This window comes from Tarenaya hassleriana, unplaced genomic scaffold (genome assembly GCF_000463585.1).
Source record: "Tarenaya hassleriana unplaced genomic scaffold, ASM46358v1 Cleome90, whole genome shotgun sequence".
NCBI lineage: Eukaryota > Viridiplantae > Streptophyta > Magnoliopsida > Brassicales > Cleomaceae > Tarenaya > Tarenaya hassleriana.
This window is the reverse complement of record NW_010971390.1, coordinates 267,578-283,728: the sequence shown is the minus strand read 5'-3', so window position 1 is coordinate 283,728 and position 16,151 is coordinate 267,578. Positions and strand designations below refer to the sequence as shown.

At 35.3% G+C, this 16,151-nt stretch overlaps 4 protein-coding genes across 7 annotated transcripts; all 4 read right to left on the bottom strand.

Moving 5' to 3' along the window:
• Positions 1 to 46: 46 nt before the first annotated feature.
• Positions 47 to 1,726, bottom strand: LOC104804611 (60S ribosomal protein L13a-2-like). The gene is made up of 4 exons (XM_010528932.2): positions 1,389 to 1,726; positions 848 to 964; positions 673 to 760; positions 47 to 311 (listed from the first exon to the last, which is right to left on the bottom strand). The coding sequence occupies exons 1-4, from the start codon at positions 1,658 to 1,660 to the stop codon at positions 168 to 170; spliced, it is 621 nt and encodes a 206-aa protein (XP_010527234.1). The 5' UTR covers positions 1,661 to 1,726; the 3' UTR covers positions 47 to 167.
• Positions 1,727 to 2,780: 1,054 nt separating this feature from the next.
• Positions 2,781 to 4,061, bottom strand: LOC104804608 (cyclin-dependent kinase inhibitor 5). The gene is made up of 3 exons (XM_010528929.2): positions 3,556 to 4,061; positions 3,198 to 3,401; positions 2,781 to 3,091 (listed from the first exon to the last, which is right to left on the bottom strand). Exons 1-3 carry the CDS (start codon positions 3,984 to 3,986, stop codon positions 3,022 to 3,024), a joined length of 705 nt encoding a protein of 234 aa, XP_010527231.1. The 5' UTR covers positions 3,987 to 4,061; the 3' UTR covers positions 2,781 to 3,021.
• Positions 4,062 to 8,614: 4,553 nt separating this feature from the next.
• On the bottom strand, positions 8,615 to 11,646 carry LOC104804607 (E3 ubiquitin-protein ligase PRT1-like). Of its 4 annotated transcripts, none has more exons than XM_010528927.1 (8): positions 11,446 to 11,646; positions 10,578 to 10,606; positions 10,296 to 10,475; positions 10,040 to 10,174; positions 9,788 to 9,958; positions 9,482 to 9,679; positions 9,189 to 9,301; positions 8,615 to 9,092 (listed from the first exon to the last, which is right to left on the bottom strand). In XM_010528927.1, exons 1-8 carry the CDS (start codon positions 11,517 to 11,519, stop codon positions 8,790 to 8,792), a joined length of 1,203 nt encoding a protein of 400 aa, XP_010527229.1. In that variant the 5' UTR covers positions 11,520 to 11,646; the 3' UTR covers positions 8,615 to 8,789. The 4 variants fall into 4 exon arrangements, with proteins under 4 accessions (XP_010527229.1, XP_010527230.1, XP_010527227.1 ...); XM_010528928.1 differs by having other exon boundaries at positions 10,067 to 10,174; XM_010528925.1 differs by having other exon boundaries at positions 9,788 to 10,174.
• Positions 11,647 to 14,903: 3,257 nt separating this feature from the next.
• LOC104804606 (CLAVATA3/ESR (CLE)-related protein 41) lies at positions 14,904 to 15,879 on the bottom strand. Its single transcript, XM_010528924.2, has one exon. The coding sequence runs from the start codon at positions 15,618 to 15,620 to the stop codon at positions 15,186 to 15,188; it is 435 nt and encodes a 144-aa protein (XP_010527226.1). The 5' UTR covers positions 15,621 to 15,879; the 3' UTR covers positions 14,904 to 15,185.
• Between the last annotated feature and the right edge of the window lie 272 nt (positions 15,880 to 16,151).

Genomic DNA, 16,151 nt, shown 5'->3' with positions numbered 1-16,151 from the left:
AAGACCAAGGGGTGTTACAGTCATTTCGCTGTGACGGCAATGGGCATGGATTATAACTCTATGAAAGGCCTTTTCTTTGCATCTGATAAAATCCAACAGCAATTTCCAATGGTACATTGAAGAAAAAAGAAAGAGCTCGGCAAACAAGTGAAAGGATATAGGTATTATCAGTACTTAACCGGGGCGAGGACGGCGATTTGGGAACCGAGTATATCCTCGGCGACCTTCTCGGCCTTGGCCCTGAGCTTATTGAGCTGCTTCTTGCGCTCGTACAAGGCCTGAGACCTTTCCTTTCTCTTTATCTCGAGTTCCTGCAAGCAAAACCAAAAAAGGTAGCGAGAGATCAACCACCATGAGGTTCGGTTAAAACATATGCAGTTAGAATCGTTAATGATGTTCTCATCCATCCCATCCGAGAAGAATATGCAATGATGAGAGCATCCAAACCCCAAAACCCTAAACTCGTAATCTTTTGTACTAACTTTGCTTTTGCTACACTCCTTGACTGCCAACCGTAGGCATTAACCAGTCTCGAAGTGACTATTTACCTTACAAGAACAGGTAGAATATCTCTGAATAATAGCATTCCGATGCGCAAAGTATGCTAAATGCGTAAACATCAAATCCAAAAGCACGGGCAATCAAGAAGAAGAGATCAAAAGAGGAACTTACTCTGATGGTATCATAGTGGTTCCATCCGACTTCAGAAGATAGACGACCCAACAAGCAGTACTTGTGACCCTTCTGGAGTCTCAAAACCCTAATCCCGAAAACGAATAATCCGGTCGGTACAAAACATTTTCCGGGCACAAATTAAATCACAATAGCAAAAGGATCATAATCTTACTTGAGAGCATCAGGGATCACCATCCTCTTAACCTTGTCGTACGGAGGAGGAACACCCTCGAACACTTTCAGACGGGCAAGAGCAGCTGCACCGCGCTTAGTCTTGTGCGGTATCATCCTTCAACATATATCGAAAAAGATTGTCACTTTAGATAAACAAATGAGGTTATCACTGGACCGAAGCTTTCGAAAAATCACACTTCTCCTCAATATCCATGAAAATAAAAGGTTAATAGAGGAAACTAAATTCTTCCTATCTAAGGAAATTAAGGGTCTTGCCATCTAAACTCAACCCAGAAATGCCCAATGTGCATAACCCATTTCTCCAAAATCCAAAGACATACATAAACATCGTTAATCTTTGGTACATGATCTCACATTTGCATAGTTAAACGCTCCTTTCTCAGTGTAATCACTCACCCTATGATTATACATTGATCCAATAATCCTCGTTAAAGCGGTAAGAACAATGAACCCTATGTTCCTGGTTCACCATTGGACAGAAATAAACACAATGTAGATAATGAGATTAGGGCACGAACCCACGAACGGTTCGCCAGAAGATCTTCGAAGGAGCACGGAAGTGAATCGGGCCGTGAGAAGGCTTGGTGTTCATGCGCTTCCTGAGGAACCTCATGTACTTCATCTTCTGTCTGACCAAACCTCCCGACAGACAAATCTCCTCGCACCGAACAACCACCACTTTCTGTCCGTTGAGCAATTCCTTGGCGATGATCGACGCCAAACGCCCCAACATGTGGTGACGCGCGTCGACAATCACGCGCTTCGCGCATATCCCCGATCCCGACACCATTTTCGATGGGATTCCGGCGAAGCTGAGCTGTCCTAATTCTTCTACTCTCTCTCCCTGGAGAACGGGTCAACAAGAGCTTTAATGGCGGACATATATACATACGAAGTGACAGTGGTCGCTAGGGTTTTTGAAAGGGCTTTGTAGATGGGCTTTAACAAGAATTATAAAGGCCCATATATAATTGTATTGGGCCTATTTATAGAGTTAATACTGTCTCTATTTATTACCATAAAAGCAAATACCAAAAAAAAAAAAAGATGAAAAGAGACAAAACATATATTTGTTGAACCTAATAACTTTTCAATATTAAAAATAGTTTTTTTTCGGCAAAATTCATGTCTTTTGATAATAATTCGATCGGCACCGGTAAACAAAAATACAAATGGTTAACTAAAAGTAAAAATAATTGGTGTCTAAACAAAATTACTAAATGTGTCCAAACCGAATAATGGATAAATATTGTAGATTTGGGATTTGGAGAGAGAGAGAGAGAGAGAGAGAGAAATCATGAGAAAGGGGTCCTTAACCGGTGGATACAGAAACCGACACGAATTCAATATTGGATTTTGTCCAAAGAGCAAAGATCCAAAAGGCTCAGAAGCCAAGATCTGTAACATGAATCCAAGAAAATCTAAAACCCCATGAAAGAAAGCTGCTAACTTTCTGCTTTTCAAGAAAAGATTCAGACGGATAAAACATGTAAATGTAAAAGAAGCAGGTCCAGTGGCAAATGGCAATAATGACGACAGAGAAAGGAGACGTGATGAAATCTAAGACTACGGGGGTTTGCTCAGAGAGCCGTACAGAGACTGACCCCAACCCTATGTGGAAGAGGGCCATTTTCACTCAGCCAAAGGTCTTGGATTCAATGAAACAGAAACGCCCCTTTCTCTGTTTTGTATTATATATCCTTCAAAACCATGGATTTGGTGTTCAGTTTCCGTTTTGGAAACCAAGATCTGAAACCCTAGCTCCATAGAAGCAGAGCTCAAGACCAAACAGCCAAGAGATTTTCCAGTGTTTTCGTAAGGACGGGCCGTAACATCACACATGGACAAGGAAGGAAAGGGTTTCATAAAATGTCCAGAATCTTCTTGATCAAGAACTTGGAATTCGAACGTCTCTAGGAACTTCTTTCTTGTGAAACAAGTGAGGATTCACATTACATTAACAAGTTAGCGGCAGTACATGAGAACTTTGTCACCAGAAAGACAAATCTCTGAACCTTAAAGCCTAAACCCTAACTAAGCTCTTGTTAGTCTGCGAGGCTCTGTTAAAGGTATACAGATCTCCCTAAATTACACATATTTACATACAGAAAGCGTAATATATTCTACCAAAGCTGCATCTCTCAGTACCATTCATGGCACCATTTTAACCCATTCGTAACGCCCAGGTAATGGAACATCATTCAGGACATCGAAATTATACCTGCAAAAGACAGTAAACCCCTGAATCAGAACAGAACAGCTTCTGGAACTAAAAAAACCATGATTCAAGAACCAGAACCCTTTTTTCTGAAGAGTTTGGCAATTACTTCTGTATAAAGAATCGTTGTTCTTGCTGTTCAGCAGATTCAAGGAACTCTTCTATCTCACGAGACGAAGGAACAATCCCAAGCGAACCATCACGAGCTCTTTCGCGGGTTCGGACAGGGCTTATCCGCCTCGTGGAGGAACAAGGCGTTCCAATGGCTTCGGTATCTGAGACCAAGTTACATGGCGTGCTTTCCCTCGTGCTCCTGCACGACAATACACTCAGAAACTCAAGTTTCCTCCATGCGAATGCAGAGTGATAAAGCTCCAAGTTTGAGCCTTTTTTTATCCTCCCAAGTTTTTAGGGATTTAAGACATGAAAGCAGATGCAATTGAACTACACCAGAGCAACAACAGTACCTGTCTTTCGGTTCGAAATCGATACTGTTCTCTCCAGACGAAGCTTCGCCTAAATTACCATCAGACCCACCAATCCCCTCGTTATCACCGAAGTGCCCTTCATTTTCCGGCACCGGAGCAACTAAATCCGACCCGGATTTCGCCGGACCGGGCTTATCCTTGGGGTTTCTGGTTTCACCGTGACAGAGACTCTGCCTCAACTGCTGCTGCGGTTGTTTCCTCGTCCCTGATGGTGACGGAAGCTTGACGAGACGGCGGCTCCGGAGCTGAAGGTAACGGAAGGAGTCGTCTTCGGCAGCCGGAGACGGCGAAAGAGAGCGGAGGCGTTGCAGGGCGAGGCTTTTGGCGGCTCTGGTGCGAAACCCGAAAGTGGTTGTCGGCTGAGAGACACTCATGACGGAAATTTCACCGGCGATCTTCGATTTCTTCATGTACCCGGCGTATCTCTTTGATCTCGTGTGTGGAGAGAGAGAGAGAGAGAGAGAGAGAGAGAGAGAGGGGGGGAGGGAAAGAACGGATTTTTAACGTGAAAAACTGAAAGAACTAGTGAAGGGTAAAGAAATAGTGCGAGGAAAATGTTAGGGTTTTTTTGGGGGTTCACGATTACTATGCTTCTTTTTTTCACCTTACTATTTTCTTTTTTAAAAAATATAGACAATCTAATAAATTTCAATTATCAAAATGATATTGAGTGTAATATAGCAAAATCTAAAAGTATTGGCTTTAAATTATATTGGTTTATTTATGTCTACATCTGTATAATTTTATTGGCTTTTATACAACGTAAGTAATAATATATAGAGAAAAATCCAAAAAAAATACTGTAATTTTTTAATTTTGATAAAAAATACTAAACTTTTGATTTTATCAAATAAATATTAAATTTTTTAAATTTGTCAAAAAACACTTAACTCTTTTACCATTATCAAAATAAACAAATGAATTGACGTGATAAAAGGAGATGCAAACACGTTAAAATTATTATCATTGGGGTTTTTTGACAATTATATATAGTTTATATATTTTTTGAATCATTTTAAAATTTTAGTATTTGTTGACAGTGACATAAAAGTTTATGTATTTTTCTGGATCGTAGTATTTTTTAAATTTTATTTAAAAAAAAATTAATATTTATTTGATAAAAATAAAAGTTCGGTATTTTTTCTGTCAAAATTATCAAAATTGTAAAGTTTAATGTTTTTCTCTAATATATACACACGTTAGGCCAATACACATTTGGAAATAAGAATGATAAATTTACAAACAAAGAAAACAAGGAAAATGTTGAAAAATATAACAAGAAGAATGGTGTGGACAAAAAATGCCGAGTCATAAATAGGGAGTTGAAAAATGGGATAATCCCAAGAGAGAGACTTTTCAATCATGTGGGTTTTGAAAAATTCACTGCAATATATTGTTAGCTTTTTTTTTTTACTGAATGACTTTTATTTTGCATGAAATTTATATTTCTGTATTTAAAATTTAGATAAATTAGTCTATTTTGTGAGTGTATTGCTGATTGTCCTCTCAACTTACAAGTTTTACAAAATAACCTCCCATATATTTTTCTTTTTGCGAAAGTAAATTACTTAGTGAAACTTGCAACTGCAATGTTAAAATATAAAGTGTAAAATATTTTTTTTCACTTGAAAAGGGTATTTACTGAATTTCTCGATCTTTTGAAACACATAATTAAGTCGATTGTTTGGTGAATTTATAGATTATAATATATATATATATATATATTTGGAATTCAGAATACGGTGTCTAAATCCTTAATATTAAAATTCAAATTAAAAAATCTATATTTATCAAAGTTTGAGTTTAGATTTGAGATCTGAAATATTCGAATTCCCGTTCTATTAGCACACTCTCATGTTAATTTTTGTATTGGTGGATTACTCCATTAAATATAATACAGTGTTTTTCTATGCCATTACGTGTGCGTGCCGGTTTGTACATAGAAAAGTGTATATATGAATATGATGCCGAAAGTTTAAAGCTTTATTTTTTCATGATTTTAATAAAAGGCATTTTTCTAAATAAATTTCCGTCGGTCGACCATTCATAAAGATGAGATATTGGCGCATATCACCTAAACTTGTCAAAAGCAAGATTATTTCAATGGAACCTTATCTTGCTTTTCCTATAAATATAAGATAGTTTTAAACCTAAATTTAGATAGTAATGTATATACGTTATATATATAATCGGTAAAAGGTTTTGATTCTGATTTATATTAAACTGATATAGGTGTACATTTCTGTACGGCTCATCAAAACCGAATCGTATCTAACTGAAAAATACGGTATTTTTTTCGAATCGAACATACAAAATTTTCGAACGATATTATTTTTTTATAAAAAAAAACCGAATTTTGCATAACCAATTCGAATTTTTTAAAAAAATCTGAAAAATCGAAACTTTCTTAAGAATATCTAATTTTTTTTAATAAAAACCAAAACCGAAATCGAATCGAATCGAATATAATATAATAATCGATTGATATATATTTTTATAAAACTAATAAAACTGAACTGAATTGTAACCCAAACTGAATATCGAAATACTCACATCTATATACTACAATGTTATTTGGGCAGGAGCAGTAATTATTGGATTCCCTTTTACCCAAAAAAAAAAACATTATTTCTCGAAAATGCAGACTAAAGGAGGGGCAAAGAGAAAAGAAATAATTAAAAACAATTAAAGGTATGAAATAATTATTAATTATTATTATTATTTTCAAACTTTTTTGGGGAATCTCATGAAATCCTGTGACCCTATGGAACGACAAGCCTCTTTTTGTAGCTTTGTGAATTGTATATACAGTATTTATACGTGGAAATACAGTACTGTCTACATCACGCATGAAAAAAAAATAATTAAATAAATTGGAAGAAATATGATAATATTATATAAAGTTAGTTTTAAAATGCCCATGTCAATGGGGTTCGTCCGGCTCAATGCGCACGTACGTGTAGAAGTGATGACTCTCTCAGGTTCGATATTTTCTAGTTCTTTTATCCATTTTTTTATTTGTTTTATTTTCTAATTAAACATGTATTATATTAATTTAATTGAAAAATTCATTTGCAATAAAGTTTTAATTTTTTAAAATTTTAAGTATAATTACATATTATTCCATTCGATTTATTTAAATCAAGACGATTTTGTGTATTTAATTAACAAAAAAAAATTATCTCTATAGAGATGATCCAAGAAATATGAAAAATTATGTAAAGAGTTTTATGTTATGGGTCACTATATATTTTTAATAGATGTTATAAAATATTTTAATACATATATAGTATAGTATATTTAGTAAGTTATTTTCCATATCCAATCAAATATTATGCCTTGCAAGTTGCAACATATCTTTGGGGTTATGAAACATGATGATTTGTGAATTACGGTTGGGTTATTATGCATTTCATTATTTAATTTCGACCGTTGGATAGCCTATGTAGCTTTTGTTTCAAATTCACATTCTTCATTTAAATAAAAAAACAGATGCGTTTTACATTTTTACCGTTGTTACCACACACAAAAAGATGAAGTAAATTTCACGGATTCTAATCATGAAACCAACCTACGATTTGTATGCAGTACAGTTTTACAGTGCATCCTTTCCAAATTCTTACGGAATGGATACTTTTCACACCGTACTGTCCTTACTATTTTTTTTTCACTTATTCTCTATATTCTGATATTCCTTAGTTTTAGTTTTATTATGCACCACAACGTTTGAATGGATTTATTAAATTTAGAATTTATCTCAATATTAGAATTTAGAAAAAACTAGAGATAAACAAACACCCGGTAAGAAGATTGGAATATCTATCAATGAATAAAAATAAAATATTTTACTTTGAAAATGTATAAAAACCGAATCTCATCAAATTATAGTCTGTATGTATTTGTATTTTTAAAGGATAATATATATATATATATATAGAGGAAAACAAGGGTTTGCGGAATTCGATTAGGTTCCTATTAAGATGGGTCTGTTAAGGGTTTGGTATAATTAGAATTCGATTCTCCGGATTAGTATTGGTTTATATTTTGAAATATTATATGATCATTAGTTTGTTTTGGTTCTGTTGATCCACAAGCTTAGCTTGTTGGCTTCTCCTTTGATCGTATTTGATACTTTTAAAAGACATTTTCAATTTTGTTTTTGAAGGAGCATATATAATAAGTTCATCCAAATTCCCTTTTCTTCGTCTTCGAATTCCGATTTGATATACTTCCATCGCACCGTAACGCTTTGTAATCTATGACGAAACTGGTCTCGTGCAAATTTTCTTCTTCTAATATTCATTCATATTGATCCAGAGGTTGAAATTGGATCATTAACATTTACGACATGAACCCTCCCTCCTTACCGTTATTGGGCTACAAACAAGAGCCCTAACCTTGTACCAATAATGCTACATGGATCCATGCTTCTTCTATGTTACAGTTATAAACATCGTGAAAATATCATAAAAACACAATCACGTGTCATTCGAAAAAAAAAATAGAGGAAGAAATGGTTAGTAAATACGAACAGTACCAATCATAAAGTCCGATTCTTTCTCTTTTTTAACCTCTTCACGAGGGGGTAACAAAATTTAACCGTACGAATGCCACACGTGCGACGTCCCTCAAGCTCAGATCTCACATCCCTCCCACAATAGAATATCGTATGTAAACTATTTTTTTGGGGGTTGAAACTAAACTACATGCAATTCCCTTTTCACGTCCTCCCGCCATTTTTTAAGCGCCAAAAATGTTTTCCACGCGCTGAACCCTAGCGCGTGAAGTGCTTTTTCAACATGGATATTATGATTATCGAGATTATATAATATTAATTATTATTTTAGTTTCTCGAAACTCGCATTTCAAAGCGTTTGGGTTTTCCATGCAAAAGCGCAAGCTTCAGGTTCCATTCCGACCCATCACAGCGCACGTGCCTCTCACGCACTATTAAGGAGAATCTTTCTACATGTGCCCCCCCCCGCCTGCCGTTTTATTGGCAGCCCCACGCACACCCCTCCGTTTTTCCCCCGGCAGAGACGTCACGCAATCCTCCTCACCTCAAAACACAATTTGGAAAAAACGATAAAACTACCCTAAAGTTAACAAAGTTTCAGTGCATCTTTTATTTACACTTTCGGACATGAGTTTTGTGTCATTCTCAGACAGAGCTTGATCCTGAATAATTTCGGTTATTGGACTCTTCCTCATCGTCATTGTTCCGATTCTCTTGCACTGTCTTCTTCCTCATTGGAACCACGGCCTGAGACGCTCCCATCGTCTCTGGCAGAAGCCTCTGGAAGGAAAACAATGGAATTGGTTCTGTTTTGATGGAGTCTAGTCACGAAACGTAACCGAGGAACGGGCACGCTTTCGAGCCTGTGGTCCGGTGTGTGCTGCTGATTGAATCTCCCCGGAAGCTTGGAACGAGTGTTGTAACAGTCGTTGCAAAGGTCGTACCCCATAACCTCATTGCAGTCCTTGCATTTATAACGATCCCCCACTATCGGATATATCTGCGGAGGTAAAGTAAAGATATAGTTTCCGTTTTTCGAGGGAGATTTGTATTCTCGAACAGCGAGTACTATGGATAAGACTTAAGAGAGACTTACGCCGCAAGAATCACAGCCGGCTCCTCTGTGAACGTTGGATCCAGAGTGTGCCCGCCAGAGAAAATCATTCGTAGATGGTAAAGATGGACCTCCTTCATGAAAAGTTTGAGACCCTGAGATTGATTTATAAAAAAACATGACAGAAATTCATTGCTCATTCTTGATATGAAGAACATCTTGTGTTCATGTGTATATGCGTCCACGACATCAATATCAGCTAATAAACGTATCAAAAGGATTCTGTTTCACAGGAAAAAATTCGAAACAGATAAAACCGGGTATAGGGGGCGCACTTATCGTATCATTCTGGGCTTGCTTTCTCTCGGCATCAGTGCTCCGAAAAATATATTCCTCGGGGAATGTTTCCTCCAAAAATTGCTCAAGAACCAGACAAACTTTTGGAAACCCCCTTGGGTCCAAAACTTGGCATTCTTGACATCTGATCTTCTTGTTTTCTTCTGTTGGATTCATAATACATGCTCTGCAGTATGCTGAAAAAGGATTACGCACAAGTTTATTTCGAGGAAGTTTGAGCAAAGAAATTATGAGGCATCTCAGAAATCGTAATCTCAACAAAAAACAAACACGCGGTACAGTACCATGGCCACAGTTGAGAACTACAGGTCGGACGAGCAGCTTCTTACATGCCGAACAGAGCAAATCATCTTTCGATATCTGCTTACGGTCTTTTTTGGTCCTAGACAAATCATCCTCATCGGCAGTTTCTGCCACTATGGATTCTCCATTGTTGGTGATGCATGGACTGTCACCTTTATCCGGAGAAGACAAGAGTGTGGGTATCAGTACACAAGAACATAAAGAAATTCTTGAATTTGGAAACAAGGAGATACTCTGGCGTTTGGAAACAGTATCTCCACCAGAGATATTTACGGAAGTTCCATTGCAGCCGGATTCTACAGCAGTCTTTAGTTCATCTATGACAGCATCAATCTGCGGAGAAAAACAACGTCGTTTCCATTCTTCCTCTGAGACACGGAAATTTACAAACTATAAGCATCAACAATGGAGTTTGTCAAAGATCACAGTAACCAGACGTCTTGATTTGCAACAAGAAACTAGATGAAGTAACAAGAGCCAAAAGCTCACTTAGAATCTGCTCCTCTCTCTTCCTGTGAGCGAGAGGGTATAGCTGCTTTAACAAGAAATGGAGCTTTTGACAGACCGACGGAAAGTGAAGATAAGGGTCTCTACAGATGGGACAATGGGACTGGCGCAGGCCGTTCATGGACTTATAAACACACCAAAAACATGATAGATGACCACATGCTGCACAAAGAGCAGCAAAGGAACAAAAATACATAAGAAACCAATGCATTATAAGGGAAAAGAAGAAAAAGAGATGGTTTTTTCCCAACTATGTTAACTTACATAACACAATTGGTTTGTAAAGAAGTTCCCTGCAAAAGAAGTAACTCAACAGACTCAGTTTGTCAGATAAGTGAGATATACAACTCATTCGTCATCTTTGTGACTAAAAAAGGAAGCATTCACTGTCCATTGAGCGTAATCAATCTGCGATGTAATGGCACATCCTCCAGCTGATGGTATGAACTAAACTACCCGCGTAACTAAAATTATTCAAAACTAGAACTTAGTCTCTTTTCATGTAAATTTCTTACTCTCACTTCCATGCTTTATCAAAACTATTCAATAGCCGAGCATGATCTCTTCTCATGTAAATTTTCATACTCCCAGTTTCATAATCCATACTTAGCATATGGCAATAACCCGGTAATGTACCCAATGACATTAAAATTGGATCAAACTTCTATGAGCATTGCCTCCATTTACACACCCCCCCTTCACGACAATTGATACATCGATTGATCAGAATGATCAACTGAAAAGGAATCTATTTACTTTCGGGCAAGCTTCCACACCTAGCAATAGCCACTCAAACTTTTACATGTCTCGGCTAGAAAATTTTGAGCTGAATCCCGACACAGCAAACCACTCAGTTGCATAATTTGTGCCCTCACAAGACACAGACACAACTCAGAGATTGCTGAAACTATAGCCAAGAGGATCGTGACAACTAACGGAGCGAATCGATCTGAATCATGAGATTTCTATCAAATTCTTCGACGAAATTATGGATAGGTCTATAGGCTGATCAAATTAACCTACACTCATTTCAGATTAGGGCAAACTCTAACACCAGATACACCAAACCAGGGTACGAACAGACTGGAATCGGAGCAGGAAACAAACACGGAATTATGAAAGGAAAGCTTACAGGCAAACGCAACAGAGAAACGAATCGGAGATTTCTTCCTCAGTTTCGTCGTCCTTCAACATCTGATGTTCCATGGCCGACGAAAGGATCGAGATTAACCAATGGAATCGAATCCACAAAATCCCATAAACTCAGAAGCGAAAGATGAAGAGCTTTTGGCTTAAGCGGCGAGAGGCTGCACTCACTCTACCACCGTGCTTCCGTTCCTCTGGAGAAAGTTAATGTATTCATCATATTTTTTTTGGTACTGATTAATTATAATTTTAAAAATACTATAATGATATAAATATTAAGATATACAATACATTTTGTATTAAAAATTCTAAAAATAATTTAGTCATTTTAATTTTATATATAAATATGCTAACTATTTATCATCATTATTACTTCAATATATTTTGAAAATTTGCATTTTTATATTTATAATGGTATTAAAAAGTATTGAAATATATAAATTCAAAAATAATGAAATAAATTAAAATTTGAAATATATTTATTTTGAAAATAAAAATTCAGTATATTAATTTTTAGTTTATATTTATATATTAAAATTTAAAATTTTGTGTATTACGCGTGTAAGTTCTGAATATTCTGAACAATACATGAGCACCCATATTTGCACCCATAAAGTTCAGTCTTGTTACTTGTTGTTACAATGAAGGTTTCTTCATCGTTCACACAATGCAATCAGCTATGAGTGTTTTGATATTCAGTTGGGATCCGGTTCTTAATTTGGGTCTTATAAAAATCTGTACCAATTGGTTTTCGATTCGATTCGGTTTCGATTCCGAAATTCGATTTCGATTTTTATTAAAAAAAATAGATCTTTTTAAGAAATTTTCGGTTTTTTAGATTTTTTAAAATTTCAGTTCGGTTCCGGTTGTGATTCGGTTCGTTTTCGATTCTTATTAAAAAAAATCTCTCTTTTTAAGAATTTTTTGATTTGTCAGATTTTTTAAAAAAATTTGATTCGCTTCGCTTCGGTCCCGGAAAATTCAGTTTTCTAAAAAAAATATCCTTTAAGAATTTTGGACGGTTGGGTTCGAAAAAATACCGTATTTTTCGATTTAGTACGGTTTGCTGTGAGAAACTAAATGGAAACGCCCACCGATCCTGCGTGTATATATATATACATGCAAATATAAGGGAAAATCTATAAAAAAAACACTAAACTTTACAATTTTGACCAAAAAAAAAACAGTGAACTTTTTATTTTATCAAATAAACATTAAACTTTTTAAATTTGACAAAATAAACACTTAACTCTTCTACGATTGTCAAAATAAACAAAATGAATGGCGTGGCCCAATTAGATGCAAACACGTCAGATTATTTTACTTAGTTTTTTTTTTATAATCGGAAAAACTTCATGTATTTTTTTGGATCACTAGAAAAGTTCAGTGTTTTTTTGATAATCGCAGAAAAGTTTATGTATTTTTTGGATCATTTAAAAAGTTTAGTGTTTTTTTAGACTGGTTTAAAAAGTTTAATGTTTATTTGACAAAAACTAAAGTTTAGTGTTTTTTTGTCAAAAGCGTAAAGTTGAATATTTTTTTTTGGATTTTTTCTATATATAATTTTATAAGTGCTTTTTTTTTTACTCTTTTTCTCTCTTTTATAGTGATGAGTATGATTGGACCGTGAACAGCAAATTGTATAATCGTTTGTAATTTTCCTTTGTCAGTCCTCTCATAAATCTCTCAAATCACTCTAAAAATACCGAAAAAGATTTTTATTTTTCACCAATCCGTTGATGTTTTTGGATGTTTTCAGAGATTTTAACTGTGGCAGAATTACCATGATTACAAGAAATTTGAAGACGGTGAAGTTGTTCATGATGAGTAACGGCGTCGAAATAACGGTATGAATAGACTTTCGTACCAATATAAATTGTAGAATAATTTTTTTGTATTTATCATTCGTAAACGAATTAATTTAAAAATCATGTGAGAGACGACAGGTCGATAATAACAGCGAGTATATAAGAGAATGAATATAGGGAAGACTCGTTATTCAATTTTCGTTTTGGTTATTATTGTATGATTATCTTTTTTTTTTTCTATAATCCATTAAATCTCTGTGTATTTGTCATATATATTGATTAGATTAACAATTAATCCGACACCATACAAATTAGTTACCACCTTATTATTCTAATGCTAATTAAACATTAATTTTAGATCATATAAATTATACTAATCATATATCCTAATTTAGCTAAACAAGGAGAAGTATATAATTCTCTATCATATGTTATAATTTAGCTAAACAATAATACAGGAAAATATATTTCTAAACACTACCCCCATTTGTCTTCGTATAAAGCATCACTATTTAGTAAATAGTGAAAACCTAAAACTAAAAATAATATATTTTTTTTGTAAAATTGAAATAGAAATTATATTTAACATTTTTTCCAAAAAGGATATTGTTTCCTTGGAAATATTCACAAATCAAGAAAAAAAAATGAATAAAATGGGAAGAGAAGAATGAAATAATAAGGGTAATGATTGAAGGGCATATAATTCAACAACAGGGAAAATGATTCAATTATAATTATCAAATCATTACTTTTTTTTTTTCCTTTCCTTGAGATGACACAAAGCAAAAGTACAAAACTTTTCTTGTCAAAATAATTTTGCCTCTTTGTATATAGTTTCTGTCTTCAACCCCATAAAATAAAAGCCTGGATCCTCATTTTCTCTTCTTAAAAAATAACTTTTACAGCACCTCTTTCACTTATTTAAGCAGATATATATATATCTTGTGATTCACATTCTTATCATATTATTTTTATATAATAATTTAAATAAAAAAAAATCGTTTATATATGTATTATGTATGTGTCCGTATATTTATATATTGAGAAACCAAATATGTAAAATGGTCTGTCGAATTCCCCACGACCTGAACGTATACAGCCTTTGGGTTTATCTACACCTCTACAAACACGTGCATTATTATTTTGCAAATTCCTTTGAAACCCTAATCTCGACTGTCGTCAACGTGCATTAATTAAAGGAAGAAATTTTACAAACACTATTATCGTTCCGAAATTAAGTCGCTGAAACATAATTTTCCGAATTTGTGTTAGATTTTAAAACTATTTATAAAAGGAGCCACTAGCCATTGTTACCGGGAAAAGAATAGAACTTGATATAGTTATTAATTATATATTCCACCATAATCTAATTATCTTAATCGTAACGAGTGAAAAGGTAGCAGAAACCAATTTCTTACCATTGCAAATATATCGCAACGTTCCCAAAGGAGTGGCCTTGATATATATATAGTAAATATTTCACTATTTAGATTTTTCTAAGTTTCATAAACAAATAAATATGTTCATGAGAGAACAATGGATTCTACATATGCAACCGAAATATATATCTTCAATTTGTAGATATAGCGACACACACACACACATATATATATATATATATATATATATATATATATAACATCTTGAATTATTTATATAAGTAAAGGAAATAGGCGGCTAAATACACATGAAAAATAGAGTATCCGATTCTTTTCTATACATTTCTAACTTAAAAAAAATATATATAGAAACAAAACAAACAAGAAGGACGAGTAATACATTAAAAATATAATAAATCCATGATAATCTCACCTCTAGTAACTCCATGACCAGCTTCCATATATATCTATAAACTCATATATATATTGCGACTCATCCAAACCCACTTTTCTCGAGAACCACCACTCACAAAACTCACCTAGTTCGAAATCGGGTTCGGACCGCTTGGAACTTCGTGTGCATCGGCTCCAAACTGATCTCTCCTCTTCGAAGAAGAAGAAGAAGCACGTTCTTTTCGTGAACGGGTGCGAGCCTTTGGTTGGAAAGCCATGGTTGATGAGGCCGGAGCCGAAGATTCGAGAAGAACCCTCTTGAAAGGTGACGACGATGAGGCCATAGTGTCCTTTGATGAGGTCGTAGAGCCTTTACGGTGCGAGGATTGGTTATGAGCTATTGGGTTTGTAGGGCTAATGATGAGAAGAAGACCGAGAAACAAGAAGGATGTTATGAGAAGAAGGAGAAGAAGGACAACGGAATGTGATTTGGTACTGTTGGTTTGGTCAATTGATGTTGCCATGCAATTTATGAAAAGAAAAAACCACCCCCCAAGATCCCAAGAGGGTTCAATATCCATGAACCAGTGATGAACACCAGAGCTTGTATGAAGCAGAAAGCAGAACAAAAAGGCAAAAGAAGAAGACCAAGGAAGAAGAAGAAGAAGAAAGAACAAGAGAGAGAGAGAGAGAGAGAGAGAGAGGTGGGGGAAGGGAAGAAGCAGCTAAAGTGAAAGGAAGAGAGATGTTCAAAATTCCACACACACTTTAATTTAATCACCTCGAGGATCCCCGGGTGAAAATTACGAAATGGTCCCTTTGCGGGCATCACTGGACATATCTGGCGAGTTCAGACTATAGGGTTTGGAGAATGAAAGACAAAGATCGTCCCAAATTATGTTCGATTACATTTTTGCCCATGCTAACATTTCGAAATTACGGCGCTGTACGAAGGGCGGGATGAGAAAATCTCGGGAGAGGACGAGGTTGTTATGGTCAGTGTGCGAGAGGGAGTATCAAGGAATCTTGAAAGCTTGGGCGAAAAAAGCAAAGGCGAAAAAACGAAAATTAAAGGGGAGATAATAAAGAGCGGAGGTGGAAGAAAGAGCGGT

What these genes read in the sequence shown, in the direction of transcription:
- LOC104804611 (XM_010528932.2), bottom strand. Translation starts at nt 1,660, where the DNA reads ATGGTGTCGGGATCGGGGATATGCGCGAAGCGCGTGATTGTCGACGCG. An exon ending in TTCTGGCGAACCGTTCGTGG is followed by an intron (nt 965 to 1,388) that starts GTTCGTGCCCTA and finishes TATATGTTGAAG; the next exon opens with GATGATACCGCACAAGACTA. An exon ending in GTGATCCCTGATGCTCTCAA is followed by an intron (nt 761 to 847) that starts GTAAGATTATGA and finishes TTTCGGGATTAG; the next exon opens with GGTTTTGAGACTCCAGAAGG.
- LOC104804608 (XM_010528929.2), bottom strand. Translation starts at nt 3,986, where the DNA reads ATGAAGAAATCGAAGATCGCCGGTGAAATTTCCGTCATGAGTGTCTCT. An exon ending in GATTTCGAACCGAAAGACAG is followed by an intron (nt 3,402 to 3,555) that starts GTACTGTTGTTG and finishes ATTGTCGTGCAG; the next exon opens with GAGCACGAGGGAAAGCACGC. An exon ending in CAACGATTCTTTATACAGAA is followed by an intron (nt 3,092 to 3,197) that starts GTAATTGCCAAA and finishes TGTCTTTTGCAG; the next exon opens with GTATAATTTCGATGTCCTGA.
- LOC104804607 (XM_010528925.1), bottom strand. Translation starts at nt 11,519, where the DNA reads ATGGAACATCAGATGTTGAAGGACGACGAAACTGAGGAAGAAATCTCC. An exon ending in GAGAGAGGAGCAGATTCTAA is followed by an intron (nt 10,175 to 10,295) that starts GTGAGCTTTTGG and finishes TCCGTGTCTCAG; the next exon opens with AGGAAGAATGGAAACGACGT. An exon ending in AGTTCTCAACTGTGGCCATG is followed by an intron (nt 9,680 to 9,787) that starts GTACTGTACCGC and finishes ATCCTTTTTCAG; the next exon opens with CATACTGCAGAGCATGTATT.
- LOC104804606 (XM_010528924.2), bottom strand. Translation starts at nt 15,620, where the DNA reads ATGGATATTGAACCCTCTTGGGATCTTGGGGGGTGGTTTTTTCTTTTC.